The sequence below is a fragment of the Belonocnema kinseyi genome, chromosome 9 (assembly GCF_010883055.1).
Source record: "Belonocnema kinseyi isolate 2016_QV_RU_SX_M_011 chromosome 9, B_treatae_v1, whole genome shotgun sequence".
In the NCBI taxonomy this organism is placed as follows: Eukaryota; Metazoa; Arthropoda; class Insecta; order Hymenoptera; family Cynipidae; genus Belonocnema; species Belonocnema kinseyi.
Window position 1 is genome coordinate 38442164 of NC_046665.1, and position 14256 is coordinate 38456419.

Below are 14256 nucleotides of genomic sequence, written 5' to 3' on the forward strand. Positions count from 1 at the left end.
ATCTGAGTTTAATAAGAAACGCAAAGAATAACAAGTGCAAGAATACATTTTTTTTATCATCCTTAGATGGACATATCACACACCATTTTCTTTTTCCTAATTTCGTAGATATAAATTTGCAAATGAGGATTCATCTAAATCATCTGGAAATACTAACGCGATCACACAGGTAGGTCGCTCAAAGCACAAGCTTCATTAGAAATCTTTCTTCTTCGGAAACACAATGATCAATTGAAGCTCCTCTTTGCAGTTCAGTTCCCACTACCAAAAAGTTTTTTTAGAAAGGTTGGTGAAACCCCACCATCTTTAGGTTTCGAAGATACTCAGGCGAATAAGTTTGGCTGGGTCATAAACGACCCACATGTGTGACAAAGGGTTAATAATTGAAAATAATTGCAACTAGTAAGTGCAACCGGTTGCGAGTAAATTGTGTCAAAATTTTAAACCGGTACAACTCAAGATTTAACAAGTTTAATTTTACCTCTGTTCAAATTTATAACGGTTGTAAATTAAACACTTCTCGGTATACAATGAAATTTATCCTTTCAAAGGGTTGCATAATTTATTAATTAAAAAATAAGCGATTTGTTTTATGTATGTACTTACAATTTAAAAACTTGAAATTGTACAACTTTAAAGAAAGAACATCGCAAACCAAAATATTTTTGAGTTAAGCGTACAATTGCAGATATTTAACCTTTACAAAGTTGAATAATTTTTTATATTGTGGCCTTTAAAATTAGGTAAAATTTTTTAAATTGAATAATTAAAAATTATAAGATTTTAAAGTGGAAGCCTTGAAGAATCGAGATACTAGGAACGTTCGCTTTTAACTCGCGTAATTTTCCAGAGTAATTTTAAACTGCAGTATATCTATAATTTAAGAATAATTTATCATTCATAACCTTAAAAATATCAAATATAGAAAGTGGAGCATTGAAAATAGAAAAGATTGGAATTTCTATGATAAATAAAAAAATATTGAATGTAGGTATCATGCATCTGCAAAAAAAGACTTGTATAGCCAATTAACGTGTGACGTATTATGTGCACGACCCGTTATTATACATGATCATTAATCCCGAGGGGTAGGAGGTCCCATGGGATGGGAGAATCTCGATAATGGGAGAGTCCTGACAGACGGGTCAAGTATCGTGTGATAGGAGTGGGGGGGGGGGGGGGGAGTTAAATCCCATGGGATGTGGAATTCCGGGGGTTTTGCCAAATCACAAGGGATAGGTGGGTTTCCTTGGAATAGGAGCATATCCGCTTTTTCAATGGAAAGCTGGGATCTCGTGGAATAGCTGGGGTTCCATGATTTGAGGATTGAGGAGAGACCTGCAGGAAAGCTGGGATTCCATGGGTTAGAAGGGTTTTAAGGGACAGTGGATCCCTTAGGGTGGTGGATCCCATGGGTTAGATAGTCTCCCAAGCGATAGTTGGGGTCAGCTATGATAGTGGCGGTCCAGTGGGATAGGTGGAGCTCTCGGGGTTATTTAGGGGTCCGAGGGATGTATGGGTTTTCGTTGGATAGGAGGAGTCCAGGGAGATGTGTAACGTTCCGTGGGATAGTTAAGATTTCGTAGGATGATTGCTGTTCTGAGGAATGTGTGGGCTTACATGGGATGAGTGAAGACTTAAGGGATATGTGGGCCCTCTACGGATAGGTTGATTCTTCAGAGACAGCTGGGTTTCCGCGGGATAGCTTAGGACCCGAGAAATCCTTGAGCTCCCATAGAATAGGAGGGGTCCCGTAGGATATTTAGTTCCAAGGGATAGTTGGGGTCAGGTGTGATAGTCGCGGTCTCACGGGAAAGGTGGATTTCCGTTGAATAAGATGGGTCCTTAGGGATTTTTGGGGCTGTGTGGTATAGAAAGGGTTGAATAAACAGGGAATCTGCTCCGTTGGTTGGAAACGTATGAGGGATTAAGTCTCGATGGAAAAGGTACCAAAAATTGTTTATAAATGACCGAATATGTTATGCAACAAGTTCTACTCTCAGTATTCATCAAATTATTATAATTTATCCCAATTGATAACAACTTTTCACAATTTGAATGAAGAACGAAATTTTTCAGACACAAGATGATTGTTGGAACAATTGAAAAAGATTTTGGGAACAGAAAATTGTTCAAGAAATGACCAAACATGTTAAAAAAGAAGTTCTACTCTCAGTCATATTTCATGATTTTTCATAATCAATTACAGTAATCACAAAATTGAAGAAATTCATTTTACTGAGGTTTTATCATTTTTTAAATTAGAGTTTAAACAATATAAACTGTAAAAGCTGCATTATAACAAATTACCATTTGTTAAATACTTGTTACAGAATATTCATTGATTTTTTCAAATTTTTGGTAAAATTTGTTAAACGTGCGGAGGAATTAAAATGTCGACGTAGTGAAAGTTACCAACAATTTGGTAAGAAAATCAAACTAATATCGCTTTACAAGTATAACGCTGAAAAATGTTTCTGTCGTTAGCTAAACTTTCTGAGATTTTTTCTTGCCGAGTAATAAGGCTTCAAAGATTTTTTACCGACTGATCATAGACATTTATAATTTTTCTATCTTTTTTGTTGAATCTTTATTTGTTTCAAATACAACTGCTTCCGACGAAATGAATGTGCTGCAGGTTAGAATTGATGTACTATTTTGCTTCAAAATTCATATTTTGTGGTTTAATTTCACTGCTTTTCATTCGAAAAATTAAAATATTATTCACAGAAGCGGAGGAGCTTACTTTTCTAGGTGGGGACCGAGCCATAGAATTATATACTAGTGTCCCGTAAGAAAAGTTCCCGTTATAGAGGACAAGGTGGTTCAAGGGGGCGAGAGAGTGACTCTGCTGGTCAGGGAAGCAACTCCGCAACAACGCGGGAGTGTTTAATTAAAAGCGGAGAGTATCCTCGGCGGTTAATTCTATCGTCTGCTTCGTCATCTTCAGTCAGTGACGAAAATTTCGCAGGACAATCGCTTCCGTTCGTTTTCAGGCAATCAGTGTTTAGATCAAGTGTTGCGTAACCAGATGTAACCAGTCATTACGAAAATGTCGAAGGAAATCAAGAGGAAGCGTTTATCTTTCGCAGAGACATATCAGTTTTTAGACGAAGTGAAATCCGGTGCCTCAGAGCAGTCTATTTTTCAGAATTCATTCTTTTACCGGGAAATTTACAAATTTTTATAAGAAAAATCTGTCCAAGTTTTATTTTAACAGCTTTTAAAATAAAGGGTTGAGTTGCTATCTTTTTAAATTATGATATCATTTACTTTAAGCTGATATTATTAATTCAAAGAATTTCAAAATGCAGACTTGAAGTCATGAACAATTAAAAATTCAAAGCGTTTGAAGTGGAAAATTTTGGATAAAAAACATTCATTTTTTACCATTTATTGCATTTTCCGCCTGCATGCAAAAAGGTATGAAAGTGCCATAAAGAACGCTAAACTCCTCCATTTTTTTCATTTTCCCAAGATTATAATAATAATTTTCTCCTATTTAAATAAAAAAGCTATGAATTAATTGGAATTTTTGTAAAATAAAACCTTAAAAAATCTGAGTGACACATTTACAATAACATACCGAATTTTTAGAACTAGGAAATATATTGGTAAGAAAATTCAAATTCACTTCTCATTATTTAACATTTGTTGCCTAAAAATGTTTAAAAATTGACGATTTTATCTAAAATTATCGAAATTCCTTGTACGTTGCTTGAGTTTATTAATGAAATATCCTAGAATTGTCGACTTTCAAAAGTTGGGGGGTCACACCCCCTCCCCCTACTAAAGTTATAATATTTGAACATTTTTTAATTAGAACAGTCCACATTTTTTAAATTGGGAGTCATAGGTATTGTTTTTAAAATATAGGAAAAAATGTATTGAGTCATTCATATTATAGCATATTGTGTATCTAGAAGCCAAACTCGGCTTTTTACCCTAGCGTGAGTTTCGAATGTCGAGCCATAAACGAGCGAGAAGTGCGATTTTAAGCCGCGTGTGGAACACATAATATAATATAGGAAAATGAGGAAACTCAGTTTTCTGTCAGGCTTAAGATTGTTACAGCCTAACATGTTGAAAGCTTTTTTGCTAAAATATTATTTTTGAATAGTCTGTCTGGAGCTGTCCTGCCATATATCATCATTCACGGACACATTTTAGTAATGCAATTAAATGGTCTGATAAGAACAGCGGCCTAATTTTACATATTGGGCAAAGCCTTGTTTTTGTATCCCATCATCCGTGAACTGGATTGTAGCCAAGTGCATGAAAATGGGACTTACAGTTTAAGGTGGAATGCGAACCATTAAAACTTTGGTAAAAGTACGTAGAAAAATTTCCAAAGGCAACGGCTCAGAGATCGAACCCCACACCTCTAACGCAAAGACCGTGCGCCTGAACGTCTGAGTCACCGAGGCTATTATTATTATAAAAAAAATGAGTAAGTTTATTTTTCTCAGAATCAAAATTTAAACAGCCCAGCATGTCGAAGGCATTTTTGTTAGAGTTTGATTTTTGAATAGTATGCACGGGGCTGTCCCGATATGCATCATCATAGACGCAATTTTTGTAATGCAATAAGGTAAATGTCCCAATTTGGGCGAATGTAAGGATTTGTTTGGCGTATTTTGCTTGTAAAAGTGTTTTAAATCTTATGAATCGATAAAAGTTCCCAATACCGCATAGTTTGAACATTTTTCGTCAAAACTTTCTCTGTTTATTGATATAAACAAACAATTTTTATTAAATAATAAAGAATATTTCATGCTGTAACGATAAACCGATTTGGGCGAATGAATTTTTCTTCGGACCTAGTTTGAGCGAATGAAATTTCCCAATTTGGGCGAGTGACGCTATGTTGTATTGCCTACAGTGGCGGGATATCGTAATTGATAAGAACTGACTCCATATTTAATTCGCCATTAGGAATTTCACAATTTTAACGTAAAATTTTCTTAGAATAATAAATCACGTAATTAAAAAAAAAAATAATATTTTTATCGTTTGCATTTTTTATTTGGCTAACTCATTATTGTTGTAATCGTTTCCCGCACATTTTTATCAATTATACCATACAAATGCATAAAACAACAGACGTCATAATAGGAGAAAGCTTTCAAAATTGAAATAGTGTGCTTGTTATCTTTAAAAAACTCCTAATTTTTATGTAACCGTGTTGTTTGTAAACACTCGCATAAATTCCTGCAACCGTTTATTCCCGTCCGCATTGAGGCGGAAGGAAATATCCGAATTATCCATTATATTTCAGTTTTATTGAAGGACAAATTAGAAAAACTTATAAGTAATACTTTCTTTTCAATCAAACAATCGCGCCACTAAAATTTTGGAGCACTGTTAAAACGAAAAACTATGCAGCCTGTCAACTTCCGAACTAACAAGCCGAGATAATGTTATGCTTGATCGGCCATAGATGGCGACACGCGTGACTGTATAACGTTTAAAGAACACGCATACGTAATAAAATGACTATAAAACCTATATCAAAAATATCTTTAATCCATTCTAGAATGTAAATAAGCTATTACTAGTGTCATAAACTTAAAGACAGTGTGGCTTAGATTAGGTGAAACGTTTACTTAGTTTGAGATCAACATCTTTTTACTTTATATAAACGGTTCTCGTAGATCAGTAATTTTGACTAAGTGACTAAGTTCGAGAAGGTAAATTTCCCTGAAACCCATGTAATAAATTTGGAAGCTAAGTTTGTTGTTTTCCTCGCGTTTCTTTATGTTTCAATTAAGTTATCTCCTTTAATCGAAACACTTGTAAATTATTATTACCCCGACACTGCCTCTATTTAATAATGACATTCGCATTCATTTTAAGTTGTAAAACTCTTTTTTGTGGTCGCCGCACACAATGAGCGTGTTCTACTGCTTGTGGTTTGAACCTAAACTCTTTTCAAACGGCATGCGTGGACCTGTGTATATAATGTTGGATCTCGCAGTAGAACAGTGGTATTACGGTATCCGATCCAACATTATACATTAGAAACAAAATGAAGGTGCATATGCGGTTGCACAGCGAGGAACAAAAAGTGATGAAAGCTGGCGATATGTGAAGTGACAGCTCCAGCAGCTCTATTCTTCTTGTTTGTTTAAGGTTGCTTTCGTGATCCAAAAATCATCCAAAATGTTCGTATTATCAGATATAAGTATGGGTAAGTGCCAAATGTCCTTTTTAGTGCCTTTACATGCGCTTGATTCACCGATTTGAAAAGAGCGATCACGTTCATTTCCCCACCAGCAGAACACGCTTTGCATTTTGCGCGTCTCCACCAACAAATATAAAATAAATTCCATGAAGGAGAGCCGTCTTCATGGCTTAGGTAATATTTTCGGAACTTTTGATAGGTTCGGACTTTCAGCCCTCGCCTATCACTCATTCCGACACTATTGCCCTCACCATGAAAAGATTGTGCTCTCCTCATTACCACGAAATAAACTATTAAATGTGTAAAGTAAATCTGAACTCTCACTGCTCCCGATTTAACTGTCGCCTTTTTTTCGATGCTCCCATAATGATGGCGTATTCGCACACACGAGACATACGCGTCATCAATTGAGGTGCATATCGCTCGCACGTTATGACAATTATAACGTGACTCTCATATGCCTCGCATATCACTTGAAAATATTGATTTTTCATGAGCAATGCTATAAATTTATATCATCATTATTATAACAAAATGAAAGAAAAGTAATTAAATTGTTTAAAATTGTATTGAAAAACAGTACACAAAACGCATATATTCAAATATTTATAAAATTTTTGAACAGTTGGTCGTAAATTGTTTAAACAATTTTCTGTACACAAATACAATATTAATGGAATTCATGAATTTCATTAATGTCATGAATTCCATTAGTTTTCATGAATTTCTTGACTCCTGTGAATTCCATGTTTTTCTTCAATTTCGTGAATTCTATGAATACCTTGAATTCACAGAATTCTTTGAATTTCATGAAATCCTTGAATTCCATGAATTTGGTAAATTCCATGAATTCCGTAAAATCCGCGAATTAATTTAACTACACGATTTTGGAAAATTCCTTGAATTCCATAAATTCCATGAATCCCGTGAATTCCACGAATCCTTTCAATCCCAAAATTCCTGAAATTACGTAAGGTTTTTAAAATCCGTGAAGACCATGAATTCTGCGAATTCCACGTATTCGACGAGTTCCAAAAATTCCGTAAATTCGACGAATTTATTTAATTCTACAAATTCAGCGAATTCCACGATTTTTTTTTAAATTCCGCGAATTTCACAATTTCCTTGAATTCTATGAATTTCGTGAATTCTACGAATTTCAAAAATTTCGTGAATTCCACAAATTCTTTGAACTCGCAGCTTCGAACACATCTACCATGATGGCGAAATGGATACTCTCCCACGCACAACATGAGAATCACACAAAGTTCGTGATGTGCGTATCGCGATTGTTATCTGGGCATCGACTAGGTTGCAGCCATGGACATAGGAAACAAGGGAATAGGCATGCCATTGCGGGGGTGATGCAATGAGGGGGAAGGTCCGCCACCTTTTGATGTCCTGCGACAAACATGGCAGCGTCCACATATTTATTTTTTCATGCACAGTTTGTTGGCAAAAATGCTTGTGCGCATAATCAAATGGCACATTGTAAGATGGCGGCTCTCCTTACTGATGGAATTCTCCCCCCTCCCGTGGATTCGACCCCGCTCGCCCAAGTTAGGATGGCATGCCTAGTCCCGTGTTTCCTATGTCCATCGTTGCAGCCATTTGCATGATGGGGAGACCTACAGCTTAAGGTAGGACCTCTAATGTAAAGCCCGAGCGCCTAATCGCTTGAGCCGCCGAGGCTCCTCAGAATTATTAAGTAAGTTTATTTTATCTAATAAGAGCAGCATGCTTAAATTGACATTTTTGGCAAAGCCTGGTTTTTTACCTAATCATCTACGGATTGGGTTACAGACAAATGCATTGTGGGGGGGGGGGGGGGGGGGGGGGGGGGGGCAAAGTTCAAAGTGGGATTTGAACCACTAGAACCTCGAAAAAAGTACATTGAAAAATTTCCAGAGGTAACAGATTAGGGATCGAATCCCTGGCCCTCTAACGTGAGATCAGAGAGCCTAACCGTCTGAGCCATCATTTAAAAAAAGAAAACACTTTTCCGCAGGTAAAGCCCGAATTTGCATCATCAGCCACGGACTAAGTGATAAGCCTGATGAGCTACACTTGAGAAAGTTTTCAGTAAAAAAACAGTAGAATTTTTTTATTACAGGATAGCTGCAGGGCAAGCTTTGACAATGTTTTATATAAAGAATAAAAGAGTTTCTCAATTTTTTATGCTAGTTGATGTCACAATAATTTAATACATGAAAATATAAAATGTAATCAAATTATAAATTATTACATCTTGAAAACTTTTTAAATAATTTTAAGACTAATTGGTGCTGTATAACTTTGATTAATTTGTTATAATTTCTTAATACGTAATTTTTGCTTCATTTAAGTTAAATTTAGGAAAAAGGCCTCTGATTCTTTGTGTTTCAAATTCTTAAGAAATTTAATGTTATTTAAAAAGATAAAATATTAAATAAGGATTAAGAACCGAATTTACTACGGAAAAGTGTAAAAAAACTATAACATCGGATTTTCTTAAATCCAGCTGTATTTTGTTCAAATGAAGTTCTTTGAAACAAACGTAAAAACAAATAACTGAAAGTGAAAACTACTTTAAAATTATTTGACTTACCTGCACCGTTTATCCACAAATATTTATCGCAGGTATAAAATATTAATAAATAAAATAGTTTTATGGTGTTATTCTTTTTCAGTACATGTACTATTAATTTTCTATGAGAGTTTGAAATTTAAACGATAATTTTTTAACTAAAAAATAGGATTAAGAGAAGAGAAGAGGACTTTTCAAATTCTTAAAATAATTTGTCAGTGAAATACTACCACACACAAAATTTAAAAGTGTTCTTTATTGAGTACTTAAAAAAATTTATTTTTGTTGTGTCATTTGTTTGTTTTTGAATCTCTGTGTTGACACTTTACAGATGTTCAAAATTTCTCACCGATCATAGTTTAGTCTCTGATTTCAATATTCATAAAAGGTATAATTAAATAAAAATAGGGGGAAAAAATATTAGAAGATTAAAGAATAAACCAGTAGATTTGATATTGTCTTTGCTTCTTTTCTATCCAAGTCTTTTTTATAGTTTTTCAAATTAATTTTCTTTTAATTCAGTTTTTGGCATGTAGGAGCTTTCTAACACTCTTTTCTAATATTCTTTCAAGCTACAATTATTTTCTAATTCGAATCGATTTTTCATAGATTTTAAATTGTCAATCTCTCCTTTAGATTAAAATTCCTTCAAACCTGAAATTTAGTTATCTCAACTCCTACGAGTCTTTCCAATAAGAATAAAAATTAAAATCATGTAAGCGTTAAAACCAGTGTTAACAAATCTCACAAAAAATTTCGTTATGTGGGTGCATATATACAATAATATATTAAACTGCGTGTGAATGTATAATGAATATAGCATGCAGAATCAAAAATAAAGTTTTGTTTCGAGAGGAAGAGTATAGTAGTGTGTCATGATGAATGCGATGTGCGGAAGAGATGGAAAAAATTAGGGTCACCAAAGGTCAAGCACACAATGATTATGTTATAAAAGAGACACACGGCAGAGAATTTTTAAGATTTTTTTTATTTTCTTATATTTTCTTCTTATACTTAAAAAACAGATGACAAGGGTGAAGTTTCGAATTTTACGAGGGGATGGGTTTAAGGAAGTCTGATCGAGGCCAAGAATACAAGGGAAAAATTCTTCACTTCTTAGTATATAAAACATTTGTGCATTTTCCCCTCAGACAGGAGACTTATTGACTTGAAGTTTTCGAATTGCACTGAGAGAAATGAACACTTCACAATGTGTAGTATAAATATGTGGAGGGTGAAGCTTTAAGGGAGTTTTGATAGAATTCAAGAGGCCTCTAAAATTAGGTGCAGAAATTACGTAAACTCCACAAAGTAAGCCTAACGATTATTGGAGTGTTGATAATGAATTTATTTTGAAAATAATTTGTGCTGTTTAAATCAGGGCCACTTACGCAATAACTTATGTTCACACGAAAAAAAATTCGGTAAAATAAGAATCGGTTAAGTGGTACATGGACTGAAAACCTAAATTCTGAGTTCCCGTTAGATTCTATCGTTAAGGATTTCTATTATTACAAAAAATGTTTGATTAAAAAGTCACCCTTCGTATAAGTCAAAGAAATTGGATGTTCATTTCTCTGAGTGGCGATTGTGCGAAAAGGGATGAAGAAGGAAAAATGGGCTAGGCCCAATGGGACCTTGGATGCTGGTCTTGTTGAAAATGAACCATCAGGCATTATTTCTAGTTTCTCATAGTCTCTCTCATTCTTTGCACTCTTTCTCTAGTTTGCGCTTTCTCTCTCCCTCTCTCTCGCTCTCTTTCTCTCTCACGCATTTTTTCTCTTTATCTCATATTCTCTCACTCACACGCTGCTTCTCACTGACTACTGGTACCATTTTTGGTACAGAGTACTCTTGGCTCTCGGGCGACAGATGATAACTGGAAGTGCCAAAAGAGCGAGTTTCGAAAAAGATTTATTCTTGATTGGATGGTACGGGCCTCGCGGCAACCGGTGTCGGCCTGGGCTTGCTTTGGGGCTTGCCAGTGTTCCTGGTTTCACCAGAGCCCTGAATTCCAGCAAGCAGCTCGCTTTTCCTGATGCTCTTCAGGTCCAAGTCACCATAGTAATCCTCACTGTAAAGCAGAACCGAGAAAACCGGAGATAAAGACCGATTGGTCAATTTATCGAAGTGTCGATGCGCGTCGCTCCTTCAGCACGAACTTGAGGATTTTTCGATTTTTTTGTCCATATTTCTATTTCTACTTAAAATAATTTTTCCTATAATTTTTTCTGGACATTTTAATGAAGATTAAATCAGAATTAAAGGTGCACACCTCTGTCGCGATGCAGTGCATAAGGGATTTATTTATTAAATTTTCTTTAAGGGAATGCATTAGGTGTAAATACCTGCCATAACGACTTTTGATTTTGACAAACTTATTTCCACTCGAAATGAGATATCAAGGCAAAAGTGTAAGAAATTAAATCAAAAGTATAGAGAAATATTTATCTGCTCTTTTTTATCATTGTAAAAACAATTTTTTCGAACAAATGTTGCCTACAGATTTTAGTTTATAATTATGAAAATTATACCAATTGAGAAACAGATAAATATTTCTTAATGCCTTTTTTTTAATTTGCACAACTTTTAAGTCGACATCTTGTATCGCGTGGACATAAGTTTGTCCAAAAAATGTCGAAAAGTTAGATATTTATATAAAATACACAGCCCTGAAGATATGTTCATTGCACAGTAAACCGAAACATTATTCAAAAATGTTTAAGTATTTAAAAAACTACTGAACTTAGGTCCATTGTTAATTTTTAAGAAATTTTAAAAATAAATGTAATTCCACTTGAAAAAAGTTAATTATATTATTTTTTATAATTATTTTTTATAAATAATTTTCATTTCAATGAAAATGAATCAAATATAAATGTTTGGAGTCTTCCCAAAAATAAAATGAGTAACAGATCTTGAAAATTGCATACGAATTTCAGTTTTTGCTCTTCGTAGAAGAAATACCACAAACATCCAAATGACTATACTAAATTAAAAAATTTTTATACTAAAATTTGTAACTCAGACTGTTTTAATTTTTCTGAAAAATCAGTTGCAATTAAAAATTACCATATTGTTATCGATTTTATGAATCATTAAACAAATTATTTAATTTCGACGTGGACTGGTGATTTTGTTTTAGTAATGGAACTTTTTCTGATACCTAACTTTTCTGGTACCTACTCTCCTATCTTAAACCCTTTTTATTTTTAAAGTGCGTTTTCCATAAAAACATACACGGAGAAAACGTTTGGGGAAACTTTTACCATATACGCATTAGACCGGACGAGTGACAAATAAGTAAATTCTTACTCAAATTGTACTGCAGATTTATCCATAAATGGCGAATAATCGTTACCAATGAGAATATTAACCTTATATTGCGTTAAGGAAAAATAGGCGTACACTTATTATCGTATATATATTTTTTAATGGCCTTAAAAGTAGGACTAAGAGTGCTAAGAAGTTGGTACATTTTTACTATACTCGATGGGAATGGCGTTTCTAGACGGTCAAATTTAGAGAAAAGAATTAAAAATTTAAAACCAAATTTTTTCAATTTTAAAATTGCTGTTGCGAAAGTTACAAATTCAGAATAGACTGGCTTCGATGATTTATGATATCTAAAAATGTTCTAGAAATACTAATATTTGGGATAAATATAATTATCCAGTAAACGGAATCAGTTATGCAAAAATAGACCAAATTTGTGGATTCAATTCCAGAATTATATAGTATATGATTTATAATGATAAAATATTATAATAAGAAATAGATTAGTAAATAAACATAAGTATTGTAAATAATTTGAAAGAATATTGTGAATTAGTGCAGTGGCAAGGTCAGCGTATTTCGAGGAGTTTCAATATGCTTTCAATATGCTGAAGATCTGCTAAATTATGTAAACTTCTATCATTTATATTTGGCAGTATCGAGTCTCTCGAGATCTCTCTGACCACTCGGAATTACTATCTTTCCCCCAAACGTTTTCTTTGTGTACAAACAGTTTGTTTGAGAACTAACCAATCTGTAGTTCTAAATAAAATTGATCTTTTGTTGCGATTTTCTTGGTTATAATAATTTTAAAAAGTGCACAAAGCATCTGTCTATTAAATTTGAGTCTATTATGCATTTCATTTAATTTTGCTACAGATTTTTTTAGCAGTAGTTAATTAATGTAAGACGGTACAAGAAACAAAAGATTTTAATAAAATTATTATTGTCTTTATGTATTTGTACTATTTTGAATTTTTTTGTATCTTTTTTCGTTTAAACATCATAACCAAGTTCGCACGAAATATTTTTGATTCAAAATGACTGACAAAAATCATAGAAAATCAATAGTTTAGTAAAAAGGTGTTTAGCAATAAAAGTTACAACAACTAAGAATTATCAAGAAGATATCATTTTTTAACTGTTACTTCACTCTGGCAATTCTACTAGCAGAAAGAGTAACATAACTTTTCTGGCGAGACTCAATATTATCCGTGAAAAATGTAATCCACAAGATGAATTTTGCAGCAGTGAAAAGTAATATTAATTAAATCAATAAATAAAATCGTATGAAGTAGATTTGGTCGTTGTCCGCACAAAATTAGCCAAGGCCGTACAATTTTTTCTATACTTAAAAATATTGAGTCTTATCAGGATAGATGAGAAGAAAATAAAAAAAAGGAAGCAAGGAGAAAATTTCTAATTTTAGTAAATTCTTTGGAATAATAAAAAGCGAGACGCAAGTTTTTGGAATTTAGAGTATGCGTCTACAGAAATATTGGCTAAGATTACACAAAAAATTGAAAAAAATGAAAATGAAAAATGATGGCAAAGAGATCAACTGATGATCGCTGTTTTTACATCAATATTGTTATTTACAAACATAAAACATTCTTTCCAGGTGGAAAAATTATAAAAAATGGAAAAAATTCAACAAAAAAAAAAGATTTATTATAAACGTTTTTCTATTGTAATAAACTAAAAAAGGATGTGCTAGATAAAATATTTGCACTTAAGCTGCAAGTTATTACACACAATTAGATAAAAGTAACCTACTATTAATTTATTTGCATTCTTAAATTTAATTTACAAGTCAAAGCAGAATTTAGTTCTGTAAAAAAATTGTGTTTTCCTTTAGGTTACTTTTTTCTAAAGATTTCTTGCCTTTTTTTATTGCGTTAGACACATGGTTAATTATTCTTTATTCGGTGGTTTGAATCCCTTATAGACCACAAGTTTTCGCATTAGGACAGAGATGGGCACATAAGTTAGGTGCACAGAAATTAAAGAGCAGAAACTGTTAAAGATAAATGTTTAGTGAAAAGCTTGAGAAAATAGACACATGAGAATCCCAGTTTATCCCATTGTCATGCATTTTTGATCCTTCAGTCAATGTCAAAAACTTATATTACAATGTCAATATCATAGTAAAAAAAAATTGTATGCACAATCTATCACTGATTTTATAATAAAACTAAATTTAATTTTTTAAAGTTATGTTACAATTATT

General features: G+C 33.3%; 1 protein-coding gene across 2 annotated transcripts in view; it reads right to left on the bottom strand.

Moving 5' to 3' along the window:
* Positions 1 to 14256, bottom strand: part of LOC117179447 (protein obstructor-E) — a 32627-nt gene that overhangs the window by 1101 nt on the left and 17270 nt on the right. Inside the window, exon 4 of one of the 2 annotated variants that reach the window (XM_033371269.1) lies at positions 9732 to 10824. The exons of the other annotated variant lie outside the window; for it this stretch is intronic. Coding sequence (XP_033227160.1) covers positions 10665 to 10824 — 160 coding nt within the window. The 3' untranslated portion in view covers positions 9732 to 10664. Of the gene's footprint in view, positions 1 to 9731; positions 10825 to 14256 lie in introns of those variants that run through there. 2 annotated transcript variants of the gene reach the window in all.